Here is an 18394-nt window from a genome sequence, read left to right on the forward strand (position 1 = left end):
GTCTGAGGAAAGTGGGTTATCAGGCGGATGGAGATTAGAGCATTTCTGATAAAACACCTATTCTCAAAAGAAGCCACTCGTACAGATTCTACAAAAACCACCTTGAGAGTACATGGTCCAGAAAAAGAGCGAGCTCAAAAGCAGGCAGAATATAAAAAAGAATAATAAAGAACAACAAAGTCAGCAAAAAGCAGACAGAGGCAGTGGAGGTCCATCGGCTTGACCCTGTAGAAGCAAGTGCCTGCTGGCTGCCCTGCCCCTCTGGCCTTCGACCCACTCTTTCCCAAGTGCAGTTCTCTGAGTTTTCACAAATGCAGACACACCCCCACTAGACCATACAGGCCCCCAAACTCCTGTCCCACTGGAATCAGCTCCTCCCTCGGCCCAAAGCCCCAGGCAAGCGCTGATTCAAAATCACTGCAGTTGTGATTTTTCTAGGAGGTCACATAAATGGAGAAGGAAATGGCAACCCACTCCACTGTTCTTGCCTGGAGAATCCCAGGGACGGGGCACCTGGTGGGCTGCCGTCTATGGGGTCCCACAGAGTCGGACGCGACTGACGCGACTTAGCAGCAGCAGCACTACCTTAGGATAATTCAAACTTGCATTTCCCCAAAGACCAGTGATATGTTGAGGTTCTCTAATGTACTTCTTTGCAAACTTATCCACAGTGGCTGTGTCATTTATGATATTGTTTTATGTATCAAAGCTCCAGTTTCTCCACATCCTTGCCAACACTGGCATGGTAATTGTTTTTAATTCGAGCCTTTCTCATAGGTATGAAGGGGACTTTGTGGCAGTTTTAATTTGCACTTCCCTAATGAGTAATGATGCGGAGCATCATTTTATATGCTTATTTGCCATCCCTGCATCTTCTTTGGTATTTCTTCAAATCTTTATGCCCTTTTCTTTGTTAGTTTTTCTTGATGTTCAATTTTGAGTGTTCTTTATATATTTTGGATACAAGTACTTTAGTCAGATGTGTGATTTGCAAATATTTTCTCCAAGTCTATGGCTTGTGTTTTCATTCTTTAAGAGTGTCTTTTGAGCTGCAGGAGTTGCTTGTATACTTTTGAGATTAGTTGTTTGTCAGTTGCTTCATTTGCTATTATTTTCTCCCATTCTGAAGGCTGTCTTTTCACCTTGTTTATACTTTCTTTTGTTGTGCAGAAGCTTTTAATTAGATCCCATTTGTTTATTTTTTGCTTTTATTTCCAATATTCTGGGAGGTGGGTCATAGAGGATCTTGCTGTGATGTATGTCAGAGAGTGTTTTGCCTATGTTCTCCTCTAAGAGTTTTATAGATTCTGGTCTTATGTTTAGATCTTTAATCCATTTTGAGTTTACTTTTGTGTATGGTCTTAGAAAGTGTTCTAGTTCATTCTTTTACAAGTGGTTGACCAGTTTTCCCAGCACCACTTGTTAAAGAGATTGTCTTTAATCCATTGTATATTCTTGCCTCCTTTGTCAAACATAAGGTGTCCATAGGTGTGTGGATTTATCTCTGGGCTTTCTATTTTCTTCCATTGATCTATATTCCTGTCTTTGTGCCAGTACCATACTGTCTTGATGACTGTGGCTTTGTAGTAGAGCCTGAAGTCAGGCAGGTTGATTCCTCCAGTTCCATTCTTCTTTCTCAAGATTGCTTTGGCTATTCGAGGTTTTTTTGTATTTCCATACAAATTGTGAAATTATTTTTTCTAGCTCTGTGAAAAATACCGTTGGTAGCTTGATAGGGATTGCGTTGAATCTGTAGATTGCTTTGCGTATTATACTCATTTTCACTGTATTGATCCTTCTGATCCATGAACATGGTATATTTCTCCATCTATTAGTGTCCTCTTTGATTTCTTTCATCAGTGTTTTATAGTTTTCTATATATAGGTCTTTAATTTCTTTAGGTAGATATATTCCTAAGTATTTTATTCTTTTCGTTGCAATGCTGAATGGAATTGTTTCCTTAATTTTGCTATTTTCTCATTATTAGTGTATAGGAATGCAAGGGATTTTTGTGTGTTGATTTTATATCCGGCAACTTTGCTGTATTCATTGATTAGCTCTAGTAATTTTCTGGTGGAGTCTTTAGGGTTTTCTATGTAGAGGATCATGTCATCTGTAAACAGTGAGAGTTTTACTTCTTTTCCAATTTGGATTCCTTTTATTTCTTTTTCTGCTCTGATTGCTGTGGCCAAAACTTCCAAAACTATGTTGAATAGTAGTGGTGAGAGTGGGTATCCTTGTCATGTTCCTGACTTTAGGGGAAATGCTTTAAAATTTTCACCATTGAGGATAATGTTTGCTGTGGATTTGTCATATATAGCTTTTCTTATGTTGAGGTATGTTCCTTCTATTCCTGCTTTCTGGAGAGTTTTTATCATAAATGGATGTTGAATTTTATCAAAGGCTTTCTCTGCATCTACTGAGATAATCATATGGCTTCCTGCAGCTCAATTCCAGAAAAATAAATGACCCAATAAAAAAATGGGCCAAAGAACTAAATAGACGTTTCTCCAAAGAAGAAATACAGATGGCTAACAAACACATGAAAAGATGCTCAACATCACTCATAATCAAAGAATGCAAATCAAAACCACAGTGAGGTACCATTTCACACCAGTCAGAATGGCTGTGATCCAGAAGTCTACAAGCAATAAATGCTGGAGAGGGTGTGGAGAAAAGGGAACCCTCTTACACTGTTGGTGGGAATGCAAACTAGTACAGCCACTATGGAGAACAGTGTGGAGAGTCCTTAAAAAACTGGAAATAGAACTGCCATATGACCCAGGAATCCGACTGCTGGGCATACAAACCGAGGAAACCAGAAGGGAAAGAGACACGTGTACCCCAATGTTCATCGCAGCACTGTTTATAATAGCCAGGACATGGAAGCAACCTAGATGTCCATCAGCAGATGAATGGATAAGAAAGCTGTGGTACATATACACAATGGAGTATTACTCAGCCATTAAAAAGAATACATTTGAATCAGTTCTAATGAGGTGGATGAAACTGGAGCCTATTATACAGAGTGAAGTAAGCCAGAAAGAAAAACACCAATACAGTATACTAATGCATATATATGGAATTTAGAAAGATGGCAACAACAACCCTGTATCTGAGACAGCAAAAGAGACACAGATGCATAGAACAGTCTTTTGGACTCTGTGGGAGAGAGGTGGAGGGGGAATGATTTGGGAGAATGGCATTAAAACATGTATAATATCATATAAGAAATGAATCGCCAGTCCAGGTTCGATGCAGGATACAGGAAGCTTGGGGCTGGTGCACTGGGATGACCCAGAGGGATGGTATAGGGAGGGAGGTGGGAGGGGGGTTCAGGATGGGGAACACGTGTACACCCGTGGTGGATGCACGTTGATGTATTGCAAAACCAATACAATGTTGTAAAGTGAAAAAAAATAATGATAATAAAAAAGAGTGCCTTTTGATGAACAAAACAGATTAATACTGATAAACTGTTTTATCAGTTTTTTTTTTTCAGGGTATTATTTTTTTTCTTTCAGCAATCATGCTTTTGGTATTGAATCTAAGAACTCTGCCTAACCACAAGGTCACAAAGATTTTCTTCAATGTTTTCCTCTGAAAGTTTAAAACTTTTACATTTTATATTTAGGTCTCTGGTAAACTTTGATTAAAGTTTTACATTAAGTAAAAATTGAGGGAGAGGAGCTAAGATGGCGGAGGAGTAGGACGGGGAGAATACTTTCTCCCCCACAAATTCATCAAAAGAACATTTAAATGCTGAGTAAATTCCACAAAACAACTTCTGAAAGCCGGCAGAGGACATCAGGCTCCCAGAAAAGCAACCCAAGTCTTCGAAAGGAGAGAGAAGAAATACAGCTCCAGTCACCAGAACACCGACACAAGCTTCCCTAACCAAGAAACCTTGACAAGCCACCTGTACAAACCCACACAGAGCGAGGAAACGCCACAATAAAGAGAACTCCACAAACTGCCAGAATACAGAAAGGACACCCCAAACTCAGCAATTTAAACAAGATGAAGAGACAGAGGAATACCCAGCAGATAAAGGAACAGGATAAAAGCCCACCAAACCAAACTAAAGAGGAAGAGATAGGGAATCTACCTGATAAAGAATTCCGAATAATGATAGTGAAACTGATCCAAAATCTTGAAATCAAAATGGAATCACAGATAAATAGCTTGGAGACTAAGATCGAGAAGATGCAAGAAAGGTTTAACAAGGGCCTAGAAGAAATAAAAGAGAGTCAATATAAAATGAATAATGCAATAAATGAAATTAAAAACACTCTGGAGGCAACAAATAGTAGAATAACAGAGGCAGAAGATAGGATTAGTGAATTAGAAGATAGAATGGTAGAAATAAATGAATCAGAGAGGATAAAAGAAAAACGAATTAAAAGAAATGAGGACAATCTCAGACACCTCCAGGACAATATTAAACGCTACAACATTCGAATCATAGGGGTCCCAGAAGAAGAAGACAAAAAGAAAGACCATGAGAAAATACTTGAGGAGATAATAGTTGAAAACTTCCCTAAAATGGGGAAGGAAATAATCACCCAAGTCCAAGAAACCCAGAGAGTCCCAAACAGGATAAACCCAAGACAAAACACCCCAAGACACATATTAATCAAATTAACAAAGATCAAACACAAAGAACAAATATTAAAAGCAGCAAGGGAAAAACAACAAACAACACACAAGGGAATTCCCATTAGGATAACAGCTGATCTTTCAATAGAAACTCTTCAAGCCAGGAGGGAATGGCAAGACATACTTAAAGTGATGAAAGAAAATAACCTACAGCCCAGATTATTGTACCCAGCAAGGATCTCATTCAAATATGAAGGAGAAATCAAAAGCTTCTCAGACAAGCAAAAGTTGAGAGAATTCAGCACCACCAAACCAGCTCTCCAACAAATACTAAAGGATATTCTCTAGACAGGAAACACAAAAACAGTGTATAAACTCAAACCCAAAACAATAAAGTAAATGGCAACAGGATCATACTTATCAGTAATTACCTTAAATGTAAATGGGTTGAATGCCCCAACCAAAAGACAAAGACTGGCTGAATGGATACAAAAACAAGACCCCTACATATGTTGTCTACAAGAGACCCACCTCAAAACAGGGGACACATACAGACTGAAAGTGAAGGGCTGGAAAAAGATATTCCATGCAAATAGGGACCAAAAGAAAGCAGGAGTAGCAATACTTATATCAGATAAAATAGACTTTAAAACAAAGGCTGTGAAAAGAGACAAAGATGGTCGCTACCTAATGATCAAAGGATCAATCCAAGAAGAAGATATAACAATTATAAATATATATGCACCCAACACGGGAGCGCCGCAATATGTAAGACAAATGCTAACAAGTATGAAAGGAGAAATTAACAATAACACAATAATAGTGGGAGACTTTAATACCCCACTCACACCTATGGATAGATCAACTAAACAGAAAATTAACAAGGAAACACAAACGTTAAATGATACAATAGACCAGTTAGACCTATTTGATATCTATAGGACATTTCATCCCAAAACAATGAATTACACCTTTTTCTCAAGCGCACATGGAACCTTCTCCAGGATAGATCACATCCTGGGCCATAAATCTAGCCTTGGTAAATTCAAAAAAATAGAAATCATTCCAAGCATCTTTTCTGACCACAATGCAGTAAGATTAGATCTCAATTACAGGAGAAAAACTATTAAAAATTCCAACATATGGAGGCTGAACAACACCCTGCTAAATAACCAACAAATCACAGAATAAATCAAAAAAGAAATCAAAATTTGCATAGAAACTAATGAAAATGAAAACACAACAACTCAAAACCTGTGGGACACTTTAAAAGCAGTCCTAAGGTGAAAGTTCATAGCAATACAGGCATACCTAAAGAAACAAGAAAAAAGTCAAATAAATAACCTAACTCTACACCTAAAGCAACTAGAAAAGGAAGAAATGAAGAACCCCAGGGTTAGTAGAAGGAAAGAAATCTTAAAAATTAGGGCAGAAATAAATGCAAAAGAAACAAAAGACACCATAGCAAAAATCAACAAAGCCAAAAGCTGGTTCTTTGAAAGGATAAATAAAATTGACAAACCATTAGCCAGACGCATCAAGAAACAAAGGGAGAAAAATCAAATCAATAAAATTAGAAATGAAAATGGAGAGATCACAACAGACAACACAGAAATACAAAGGATCATAAGAGACTACTATCAACAATTATATGCCAATAAAATGGACAACGTGGAAGAAATGGACAAATTCTTAGAAAAGTACAACTTTCCAAAACTCGACCAGGAAGAAATAGAAAACCTTAACAGACCCATCACAAGCACGGAAATTGAAACTGTAATCAAAAATCTTCCAGCAAACAAAAGTCCAGGTCCAGACGGCTTCACAGCTGAATTCTACCAAAAATTTAGAGAAGAGCTAACACCTATCCTGCTCAAACTCTTCCAGAAAATTGCAGAGGAAGGTAAACTTCCAAACTCATTCTATGAGGCCACCATCACCCTAATACCAAAACCTGACAAAGATCCCACAAAAAAAGAAAACTACAGGCCAATATCACTGATGAACATAGATGCAAAAATCCTTAACAAAATTCTAGCAATCAGAACCCAAGAACACATTAAAAAGATCATACACCATGACCAAGTGGGCTTTATCCCAGGGATGCAAGGATTCTTCAATATCTGCAAATCAATCAATGTTATACACCACATTAACAAATTGAAAAACAAAAACCATATGATTATCTCAATAGAAGCAGAGAAAGCCTTTGACAAAATTCAACATCCATTTATGATAAGAACTCTCCAGAAAGCAGGAATAGAAGGAACATACCTCAACATAAGAAAAGCTATATATGACAAACCCACAGCAAACATTATCCTCAATGGTGAAAAATTGAAAGCATTTCCTCTAAAGTCAGGAACAAGACAAGGGTGCCCACTTTCACCATTACTATTCAACATAGTTTTGGAAGTTTTGGCCACAGTAATCAGAGCAGAAAAAGAAATAAAAGGAATCCAAATTGGAAAAGAAGAAGTAAAACTCTCACTGTTTGCAGATGACATGATCCTCTACATAGAAAACCCCAAAGACTCCACCAGAAAATTACTAGAACTAATCAATGATTATAGTAAAGTTACAGGATATAAAATCAACACACAAAAATCCCTTGCATTCCTATACACTAATAATGAGAAAACTGAAAGAGAAATTAAGGAAACAATTCCATTCACCATTGCAACAGAAAGAATAAAATACTTAGGAATATATTTACCTAAAGAAACTAAAGACCTATATATAGAAAACTATAAAACACTGGTGAAAGAAATCAAAGAGGACACTAATAGATGGAGAAATATACCATGTTCATGGATTGGAAGAATAAATATAGTAAAAATGAGTATACTACGCAAAGCAATCTACAGATTCAACGCAATCCCTATCAAGCTACCAATGGTATTTTTCACAGAGCTAGAAAAAATAATTTCACAATTTGTATGGAAATACAAAAAAACCTCGAATAGCCAAAGCAATCTTGAGAAAGAAGAATGGAACTGGAGGAATCAACCTACCTGACTTCAGGCTCTATTACAAAGCCACAGTTATCAAGACAGTATGGTACTGGCACAAAGACAGCAATATTGATCAATGGAACAAAATAGAAAGCCCAGAGATAAATCCACGCACCTATGGACACCTTATGTTTGACAAAGGAGGCAAGAATATACAATGGATTAAAGACAATCTCTTTAACAAGTGGTGCTGGGAAAACTGGTCAACCACTTGTAAAAGAATGAACTAGAACACTTTCTAAGACCATACACAAAAATAAACTCAAAATGGATTAAAGATCTAAATGTAAGACCAGAAACTATAAAACTCCTAGAGGAGAACATAGGCAAAACACTCTCTGACATACATCACAGCAGGATCCTCTATGACCCACCTCCCAGAATATTGGAAATAAAAGCAAAAATAAACAAATGGGACCTAATTAAACTTAAAAGCTTCTGCACATCAAAGGAAACTATTAGCAAGGTGAAAAGGCAGCCTTCAGAATGGGAGAAAATAATAGCAAATGAAGCAACGGACAAACAACTAATCTCAAAAATATACAAGCAACTCCTACAGCTCAACTCCAGAAAAATAAATGACCTATGGAGAACAGTGTGGAGATTCCTTAAAAAACTGGAAATAGAACTGCCTTATGATCCAGCAATCCCACTGCTGGGCATACACACTGAGGAAACCAGAAGGGAAAGAGACATGTGTACCCCAATGTTCATTGCAGCACTGTTTATAATAGCCAGGACACGGAAGCAACCTAGATGCCCATCAGCAGATGAATGGATAAGAAAGCTGTGGTACATATACACAATGGAGTATTACTCAGCCATTAAAAAGAATACATTTGAATCAGTTCTAATGAGATAGATGAAACTGGAACCTATTATACAGAGTGAAGTAAGCCAGAAAGAAAAACACCAATACAGTATACTAATGCATATATATGGAATTTAGAAAGATGGTAACAATAACCCTGTGTACGAGACTTCAAAAGAGACACCGATGTATAGATCAGTCTTATGGACACTGTGGGAGAGGGAGAGGGTGGGGAGATTTGGGAGAATAGCACTGAAACATGTATATTATCATGTATGAAACGAGTCGCCAGTCCAGGTTCGATACACGGTACTGGATGCTTGGGCCTGGTACACTGGGACGACCCAGAGGGAGGGTAGGGGAGGGAGGAGGGAGGAGGGTTCAGGATGGGGAACGCGGGTATACCTGTGGCGGATTCATTTCGATATTTGGCAAAACTAATACAATATTGTAAAGTTTAAAAATAAAATAAAATTAAAAAAAAAATTGAGGTACGGGTCAAGGTTTACTTTTTTGTTTTGCATAGAGACATCCATTGTTCCCAACTGCCTTTGCACTTTTATAAAAAATCAATTGATTTCATTTGTGTGGCCTGTTTTTCTTTTCTGTATCATTCATCTGGGCCTGTACCTTTGCCAGCATTGGACTGTTTTGATTATTATAGCTTTATGGTAAATACTGAAGTCAGATAGGATAAAACCTCCAACTTTCTTCCTCATTTTTAAATTTTGTGGCTCCTTGAGCTCCTTTGTCTTTCCAAATAAATTTAGGGTCAACTTATTCACACCAACAAAGAAATCCTATTTGTTATTGCAATTACTTTGAATCTATAGATCAATTTGGAGGTGATGTGTTGTGTTCAGTCGCTTAGTCGTGTCCAACTCTTTGTGACCCCATGGACTGTATCCTGCCAGGCTCCTCTGTCCTTGGGGATTCTCCAGGCAAGAATCCTGGACCGGGTTGCCAAGCCCTCCACCAGGGGATCTTTCCAAGCCAGGGATTGAACCCATGTTTCCTGCATTGCAGGCAGATTCTCTAACATCTCAGCCACCAGGGAAGCCCAAGAGTACTGGGTGGGTAGTCTGTCACTTCTCCAGGGGATCTTCCCAACCCAGGAATCAAACCAGGGTATCCTGCATTGCAGGCAGATCCTTTACCAGCTGAACTACCAGGGAGACCCCCGTTTGGAGGCAACTGACATCATAATAATATTTAAACATGTAGACATGGTCTAGTTCTACACTTATTTGTGTCTTCTTTTTCTTTCATCAGTGTTTTTATAGATGTCATTCTGTACATAATCTGTAAAATTTGTACCTCTTTTTATTTTTTTATGCTAATATACTTTTAAACAAAAAACTTAATTCAATTTTTATTGCTATTATATAGAAATATAAGTAGTTTCTAAAATTATTTGCTTATGTATTATTATTATTATTTTTGGTGGTACTGGGTCTTCTTTCCTGTGTGAGGGCTTTTTCTAGTTGTGGTACACGGGCTTTCTCGCTGCGGTGGCTTCTCTTGCTGTGGAGTCTGGGGTCACGGTGCACAGGCTTCTGTGGTTGCAGCAGGTAGGCTCAGTAGGTGTAGCTTGCAGGTCCTAGAGTGTATACATGCACGCACGCTCAGTTGCTAGTCGTGTCTGACTATTTGTGACCCCCATGGACTGTGGCCCACCAGGCTGCACTGTCCATGGAATTTTCCAGCCAAGAATCCTGGAGTGGGTTGCCATGTCCTCCTCCAGGGGATTTTCCCAACCCAGGGATGGAACCTGCATCGCCTGTGTCTTCTGCACTAGCAGGTGGATTCTTTACCACTAAGCCACCTGGGAAGCCCCCTAGGTGAGTGGGCTTCAGTAACTGTGGCATGCAGGCTGTAGTTGGGGTGCACTGGCTTTCGTTGCTCTGCAGTCTGTGCAATCTTCCCCAGTCAGGGGTCGAATCCATGTCCCCTGCATTGGCAGGTGGATTCTTATTGACTGAGTTCCCAGGGAAGTCCAAGAAATATAATTAATTTTTCTTACTCCAGGCTTGCATCCTTCAACTTGCTAAACCCTCATGTATTTCTACGACTCTTTTTGTAGATTTTAAGGGTTTTCAATGTGGACAATCACATCCTCTGTGAGTAGAGATGATTTCATTTCTTTGGTATGCACCCTTTTATTTGTTATTTTGTTGCCCAAGATGTGATGTAAGTATGATGTTGAAAGAATGCAGAGAGAAGACACCTGTGTCTTGCTCCTGGTCTTAGAGGAAAAGCATTCAGTCTCTTACAAAAATCCTCATCAAAATACTAGCAAACTGAATTCAGCAGCAAATTAAAAGAATTGTACACCATGACCAAGGGAGATCTCCTGCCAGAATGCGAGGGTGGAAGGAGTGATATGAACATCAATGAATATAACACACCACATTAATGGAATGGAGAGGGAAATCCATAATCATCTCAATTGATGCAGAAAACGCACTTGACAAAATTCAACACTTCTTATGATAAAAACACTCAACAACTGAAAGTAGAAGGAAACTGTCTCAACATAATAAAAAAAATATGTATATGAAAGACCCACAGCAAACACCACACTCAACATTGAAAGACTGAAAGCTTTTCTTTTAAGATCAGGAGCAAGGCAGGGTTGCCCACTTTTGCTACTGCTATTCATCAGTCCTGGAAGTTCTAGGAGAGCAGCTGGACAAAAGGAAAAATAAAAGCCGTTTAAGTTGAAAAAGAAGAAGTAAAATCATCTCCATTCACAGATGTTATATATACATAATCCTTATATGTACAAAATTCTAAAAATTCCATACCTACACACCAAACCATTACAACTAATAAGTGAATTCAGCAAAACAGCAGGATACAAAGTCAATATATAAAAAATTAGTTGCATTTCTATACACTAATAATGAATAACCCTAAAAGGAAATTACAAAAATGATTCCATTTAGAATATCATCAAAAAGTAAAATACTTAGGAATTAATCAAGGAGGTCAAAAACTTATCCAGTGAAAACTACAAATCATTGTTGAAAGAAATGAAAGAAGACATAAGTAAATGGAAAGACACCCCATATTTATGGATTGGAAGCTTTAATATTGTTAAGATATCATTACTATCCAAACCAATCTACATGTTAAATGCAGCTGCTATCAACATTGATGACTTTTCACAGAAATAAAAAAAAAAAACTCATTCTAAAATTTATATGGAATCTTAAGGGACCTTGAATAACCAAAAAAGAAAAATCCTGAAAAAGAACAAAGACAGAGGAATCATACTCCCTAATTTCAAAGCTCACTACAAAGCGACAGTAATCAAATAGAGTGGTACCGGCACAAATTCAGACATAGAGATGAATGCAAGAGAATACAGGATCCAAAAACAAACCCTCACACAATCAGTCAAACCATTTTTGACAAGGGCATTAAGTCCATTCACTGGAGAAAAGACAGTCTTTTCAACAAATGGTTCTAGGGAAATTGGATATTCACATGCACAAGAATGAAGTCAGATCCATACCTAACATCATACACAAAATTAACTCAAAGTGGATCCTCAATCTAAATGTAAGATCTGTAACTATAAAACTCTTTGAAGAAAAAATAGGACAAAACTTCACAACCTTGAATTTGGCAGTCATTTCCTGGATATGACACCAGTGACACAGTCAGCATAAGAAAATATAGAGACGGGACTTTACGAAAATTTTAAATATTTTTCATCAAAATGTAGTATCAACAGAGAACAAAGGGAACCCAAAGAAATGTGAGGAAACATTTGAAAATCATATATCTGATACGAGATTGATATCCAGAACGTATAGAGAACTCCTAAAACTCAGTAACAACAAAAATCCTAACTCAGAAATGAGCAAAGGCCACAAATAGACATTTTTCCAAAGAAGATATACAAATGGCCAATAAGCACATGAAAATATACTCAATAGAACTAATCATTAGAGAAATGCAAATCAAAACTACAGTGAGGTACCACCTTACACCTCTTAGAAGAATGACCATTTATTTAAAAAAAAAACATAAATATAGGTGAGATTGTGAAGAAACTGGAACACTTGTACACTGTTGGTGGGAACATGAACCAGTACAGCTACGTGGAAATCAGTATGATGGTTCCTCAATACATTAAATGTAGCATTAGTGTATGATCCAGTATTTCTACTGGGTCTGTGCTGAAAAGAATTGAAAGCAGAATCTTGAAGAGAAATTTGTAATACCACATTCATAGAAGCATTTTTCACAATAGCTAAAAAGTGGAAGTCATTCAGGTGTTCACTGCTAGATGAATGGATAAGCAAAATGTGGTACACACATAGAATGGAATATTATTCACCTGTTAACAAGAAGTAAATCTGGCACTATTATGGACGAAGCATGAGGACATTATGGTAAGATAAATAAGTCAGTCACAAAAAGACAAACACTTTGTGATTTCACCTACACGAAGTACTTTAGAGACAAAAAGTAGAATGATGCTTTCCAGGGGCTGTGAGAAAGGAAGTATGGGTATTGTTGTTTAATGTGTATAGAGTTTGTTTTGCAAGATAAAGAGTTCCAAGTGTGGACAGTGGTGATGGTTACACATGGTTATGAATGTACTTAATACCACTGAACTGTACACTTTAAAGTGGTTAAGGTTGTAAACTTTGTGTTATGAATATTTTCCCTCAATAAAAAAAATAGAAAAAGGCTATCAAGGCATGAAGGAACATGAAGGAAACGTAAATGCACAGTCCTAAGTGAAAGAAGCCAATCTGAAAAGTTTCCACTCCTGATGGTTCCAAGGATATGACATTCTGGAAAAGACAAAACTATGGAGTCGGTAAAAAGATCAGTGGTTGCCAGGGTTAGCAGGGAAGAAGAGATGAACGGATGGAGCACAGAGGATTTTTAGGGCAGGGAAACTATTCCGTAATGCTCCACATGTGCTATAAGACAGTTATCAAAACACATAGAACTCAGCAACAGTGAGAGTAACTCTAATGTAAACTATGGAATTTGGGTGATATTAACATGTCAGTGTAGGTTTATCCATTATAAGGAATGTAGCCCATTTGTAACAAATGCATCAAATCACAAGATACTGATGGTGGGGTAGGCTGCACCTGTGTGAGGGTATGGATATATATAGGAACTCTGTACTTCCTACTCAGTTTTGCTCTGAACCTAAAACTGCCCTAAAAAACAAGATATGTTAAGTTGATACACGACAATTGAGGAGATCTAGGTTTTTTTAAGTGAATTTTGGTTATTTGTGCCTTCAAAGAATGAGTCCATATCACCTTAATTGCTTATTGCATTTCCTTTTAATATCTGGGGGCGTCTGTGCTAATTTCTCCTCTTCCATTCCTATTATTTTCTCTCAGAGTTGAGGCAACATCCTTCGGAAGAGCCAACCCATGTCCTGAGACTTATGAATATTTCCAACAGGCTGGTGGGGGCAGGTCCATTTAAGGCTGTCTCTCATCTCTGCCAATCAGTCCAGCTAACTTTATGGGTTTTCCCAGGCTCAGCCTCACACCTGTTTGCTTATCATTTCTCAGGGGACACTTAAGGGAGGCCTTCCGTGGACAGGGGAGTTTCTCAGAACAGCTCTCTTCTCTCTGGCATCCTGACCCCGGACACTAGCTGCCCCACAACGCCCCCAATTTGCAGACCAGCTCTAAAACTGAGGGATCCATGGCACTCCACCTGGGTTTCTGGCCTGGGTGCTGGAATCATTCTCGAGGGGGTGAGCTGGGCAGCTGTGAGACCCACTCAGTTTCTTTCCCCTCCCAGGTGGGCCTGTGCTGTCCTCCTCAAGTCCAGCATCTCAACCTCCTTGTGTCCGGACCTTGTTAGTTCTCTGGATCAGTCGGGGGGGGAAGGTCATCCAGCCCCTCTCACCCCACACGGTTGGAGCAGCCCTCCCCCCTCCCACCACATTTCTGCTAAAAGTGCAGACCCCCTGGCTGACCAAAAGGGGTGACCCCAGCCACCTACAGGTTGTGTCACACGGGGTCCTTAGGTCATCCGCATGGAGCGGACTCAAGGGGCCAGTTCCATATGTTTCAAGGGGGCAGGAACAGTCCAGGGAGCCTGAGAAACCCCTAGACCATGACAGGTCTGCAGGGGACCAGCTGCGGGCCAGGGCCTGAGCAGGCACTGACTTCCTGGAGAAGCAGGAGCCCCACCTGGCGACCCTGTCCAGAAGGGTCAGGCCAATGCCCTTTGGGGTCTCAGTCACTTACTGCCGGGGCTTTCCCGGTGACTCAGACGGTGAAGAACCTGCCTGCAACGTAGGAGATCCAGGTTCGACCCCTGAGTCAGGAAGATCCCCTGGAGAAGGGAATAGCAACCCACTCCAGTATTCTTGCCTGGAGAATTCCATGGACAGAGGAACCTGGTGGGCTACAGTCTATGGGGTCTCAGAGAGTCGGACATAACTGCGTGACTAACACACTCGTTTACCAACAGAAACGCTTTTGGCTGGAGGAGACTAGTGTCAGGTCACAATCGTGTGCTTCCTTCCACCCCTGCACCCACCCACCAGAGATCACATGAAGGGAGCAATCAGGTGATGACGTGAGTTTATTTATCCAGGTGCCTGATGGGGCACTGACTGGTTGGAAATCGAGGCCAAGTGACCCAGCTAGAGGATCTGGAGGGGTAGGGGGGCAGGTGACCCAGAGACAGCTAGAGGCGACTCCTGGGAGGCAGAAGCCCCAGGGAGCCGTGAAGTCGGGGTTCCTGGGGCAGGAGTGAGAGGTCAGTCAGTCAGGACAGTGGACACATCGGGGACCCTGTCCTGAGTGAGGGAAACCACCCAGCCCAGGTCAGGACAGAGACCAAGTCACAGGTGGAACCTGAGCTCGGCTGGCTCTGGGGACACATGCCAGGTCAGCAGCAGGCCTCCGGGGCCAAGGTTGGGATGCAGCAGGCCGGGCGGGAGCATGCAGGCCTGCAGAGGAGGGACACAGAGGAGGCCGGGCGGCAGCAGCTGGGCTGGCAGGAGGACTTGGGCACACAGCAGGCGGGGCGGCAGAGGAGGGACACAGAGGTGGAGGGTCTGCAGCAGCACGAGGGGGCTAAGCAGGGGGAGGCCTCACAGCACACGGGCCTGCAGCAGACAGGCACGCAGCAGGCCTGCTGGCAGGGGGAGGAGGTGCAGCAGGAGGGCTGGCAGCTAGACTGCTGGCAACATGAGGAGGTAGAACAGGGGGAGGCCGCACAGCAGACTGGCCTGCAGCAGATGGGTGTACAGCAGACAGGCTTGCAGCAGACAGGTGTGCAGCAGACAGGCTTGCAGCAGACAAGTGTGCCGCAGATGGGCCTGCAGCAGACAGGTGTGCAGCAGACGGGCCTGCAGCAGACGGGCTCACAGCAGGCCTGCTGGCAGGGGGAGGAGGTGCAGCAGGAGGACTGGCAGCTAGATTGCTGGCAGCACGAGGCTGGGCAGGAGCTGCTGCAGGCTGGCTGGCAGCAAGGGCTGGACTCGCAGCTCACTGGGGCACAGAGGAGGGTCAGGCGGGGGGCTGGGGCACAGCAGCTGAGGGCACAGCAGGGGGGCTCGCAGCAGCTCTCTGGACAGTCATAGCTCAGGTCGCTGGAGCAGACAGACAGGGTGCAGGCTGCCATGGTGGAGGTGGTGGGGCTGGAGGAGGGTTTGTGTGTGTGTGAGTGTATGAGCTGTGTGTGTGAGGTGCTTGGGGATGCAGGGCTTTTATACCTATTCCTTGGCTTGTGTTGTCCCCACAGGAGACTCCCAGGCCCTCCCTTCCTTGTTGGGGTTGAGAGCTGGCGGCAGGAGCCCCTCATTAGTGCTGGCATAGTTTCCACAATAGTTTTCACTCATTAAACCTGTGAGCGTAAATGTCCCATGTTGCAGGATGTTTTTCCATTTCTCCTTTGTTTGGCTCCAGAAAAGATATAGAAAATATCTAGGTAAGATCCTACATGAAATGAACCCTGAATATTCATTGGAAGGACTGATGCTGAAGCTGAAGCTCCAATCCTTTGGCCACTGTTTCAAAGAGCTGACTCATTAGAAAAGACCCTGATGCTGGGCAAGATTAAAGCAGGAAGAGAAGGGGACAACAGAGGACGAGTTGGTTACATAGTATCGTTGACTTAATGGACATGAGTTTGTGCAAGCTCTGGGAGATGGTGAACGACAGGGAAGCCTGCTGTGCTGTATAGTCCATGGGGCCACGAAGAGTGGGACACGACTGAGCGACTGAACAGCAGGAACAATGCTGAGTGAGGTTTAGAGGTGATCATCTTTCTAAATTGGTGAATTTAGATGTTGAGCTCTCCTCTGTTTGAGGTGCAGTACTTTTAATAATATTTTGAGTTTTACGCATTTTTAAACTTAGGTGTAAAGTCACATGTGCACGTCTGTAAAATGCAAGTGGTCCAGGAGATGTGACCATGCAACCAGGTGAGAGTCGTGTTCAGCAGGGGCTGGGAGATCCTGGCACTCCCCCTCAGCAGCTGCTCTGCCGGCAGGAAGCATGGTGACAGGGACATCCAGTCCCCTGCAGCCCAGCCAGTGTGCCTGAGACGAGCGTTAACGGAGCGTGGTCATACGTGGAGTCTGTTAGGAGATTTCGGGGAGCAGCGCTCACAGGTGTCTGAGTCAGGGGCCACGTGCATCAACATTTCACCCAGACCCAACTGCTCACAGCACACCCTGTGCACCACACACTTCTCAGCTGAGCAATCTGCCCCCCTGGCCTGCCTTCCTCAAGGGGAATGTCCTGAAAGACCCAGAGAGAGGGAGGGCCTCCTCCTGGAGAACCGCGTGTGAGCAGCGGAGACTCGAGGACCCGAGGCAACACCCAGAAGTAAAGCTCAGGCAAGAGTTGGTTTTCCTTGTGGATACAAGGAGATGTGGTCCCAGGGAGCCTGGAACAGCAAGTCAGCAAGGGCTGACTCTGGGGAAGACAGTGACATCTAGGCAGTGGTCATCACGGTGGCCCTGACCATGGCTGTGGGGTCAGATGACACTGTCTGAGCACCTGTTCTAGGCCAGGTGGTGAGCTGAATGCTCTACACCTGCCAAGTCACTTGATTTCACATCCACTCAGCAAGGAAGTTTCTGTAAGTAGGTGAGGAAGCCCAGGCACAGAGAAGTTAAGCAACCATGTCCAGGTCACACAGCCCAAAGTCTCAGGACTGGGACTGGAAGCCAGCCGTCTGTGTATAGGATCGAGGCTCTTAGCCAGGCCTCCCCCAGGCCAACTTCAGTGCTACTCGCAGAAGGAAGCACGTGTCCAGGGAAGCTTAGCACCAGGCAGCTGAGCTGAAAATTTACAACAGAGGCGGGAAGCAGCAAAATTAACACCACAGAAAATCAACTCTGTGGTTTTCAGGACAAACACTGCTAGTTCCTCCACTCCACAGAGGTAAAGTATGCATGCTTGCTCAGGGGCTCAGTCGTGTCTGACTCTTTGTGACCCCATGTCCTGAGACTTACGAATATTTCCAACAGGCTGGTGGGGGCAGGTCCATTTAAGGCTGTCTCTCATCTCTGCCAATCAGTCCAGCTAACATTATGGGTTTTCTCAGGCTCAGCCTCACACCTGTTTGCTTATCATTTCTCAGGGGACACTTAAGGGAGGCCCTCCGTGGACAGGGGAGTTCCTCAGAACAGCTCTCTTCTCTCTGGCATCCTGACCCCGGACACTAGCTGCCCCACAACGCCCCAAATTCGCAGACCAGCTCTAAAACTGAGGGATCCATGGCACTCCACCTGGGTTTCTGGCCTGGGTCCTGGAAACATTCTCGAGGGGGTGAGCTGGGCAGCTGTGAGACCCACTCAGTTTCTTTCCCCTCCCAGGTGGGCCTGTGCTGTCCTCCTCAAGTCCAGCATCTCAACCTCCTTGTGTCTGGACCTTGTTAGTTCTCTGGATCAGTCGGGGGGGAAGGTCATCCAGGCCCTCTCACCCCACACGGTTGGAGCAGCCCTCCC

At 42.4% G+C, this 18394-nt stretch overlaps 2 protein-coding genes across 2 annotated transcripts in view; both read right to left on the reverse strand.

Moving 5' to 3' along the window:
• Window positions 1-18394, reverse strand: part of TSPEAR (thrombospondin type laminin G domain and EAR repeats) — a 111509-nt gene that overhangs the window by 75715 nt on the left and 17400 nt on the right. The gene's annotated exons all lie outside the window — the stretch shown is intronic.
• Window positions 15322-16059, reverse strand: LOC113897374 (keratin-associated protein 10-11-like). Its single transcript, XM_027550064.1, has one exon. The coding sequence runs from the start codon at window positions 16057-16059 to the stop codon at window positions 15322-15324; it is 738 nt and encodes a 245-aa protein (XP_027405865.1).

The sequence above is a fragment of the Bos indicus x Bos taurus genome, chromosome 1 (genome assembly GCF_003369695.1).
Source record: "Bos indicus x Bos taurus breed Angus x Brahman F1 hybrid chromosome 1, Bos_hybrid_MaternalHap_v2.0, whole genome shotgun sequence".
NCBI classification, from domain to species: Eukaryota; Metazoa; Chordata; class Mammalia; order Artiodactyla; family Bovidae; genus Bos; species Bos indicus x Bos taurus.

What these genes read in the sequence shown, in the direction of transcription:
- LOC113897374 (XM_027550064.1), bottom strand. Translation starts at nt 16,059, where the DNA reads ATGGCAGCCTGCACCCTGTCTGTCTGCTCCAGCGACCTGAGCTATGAC.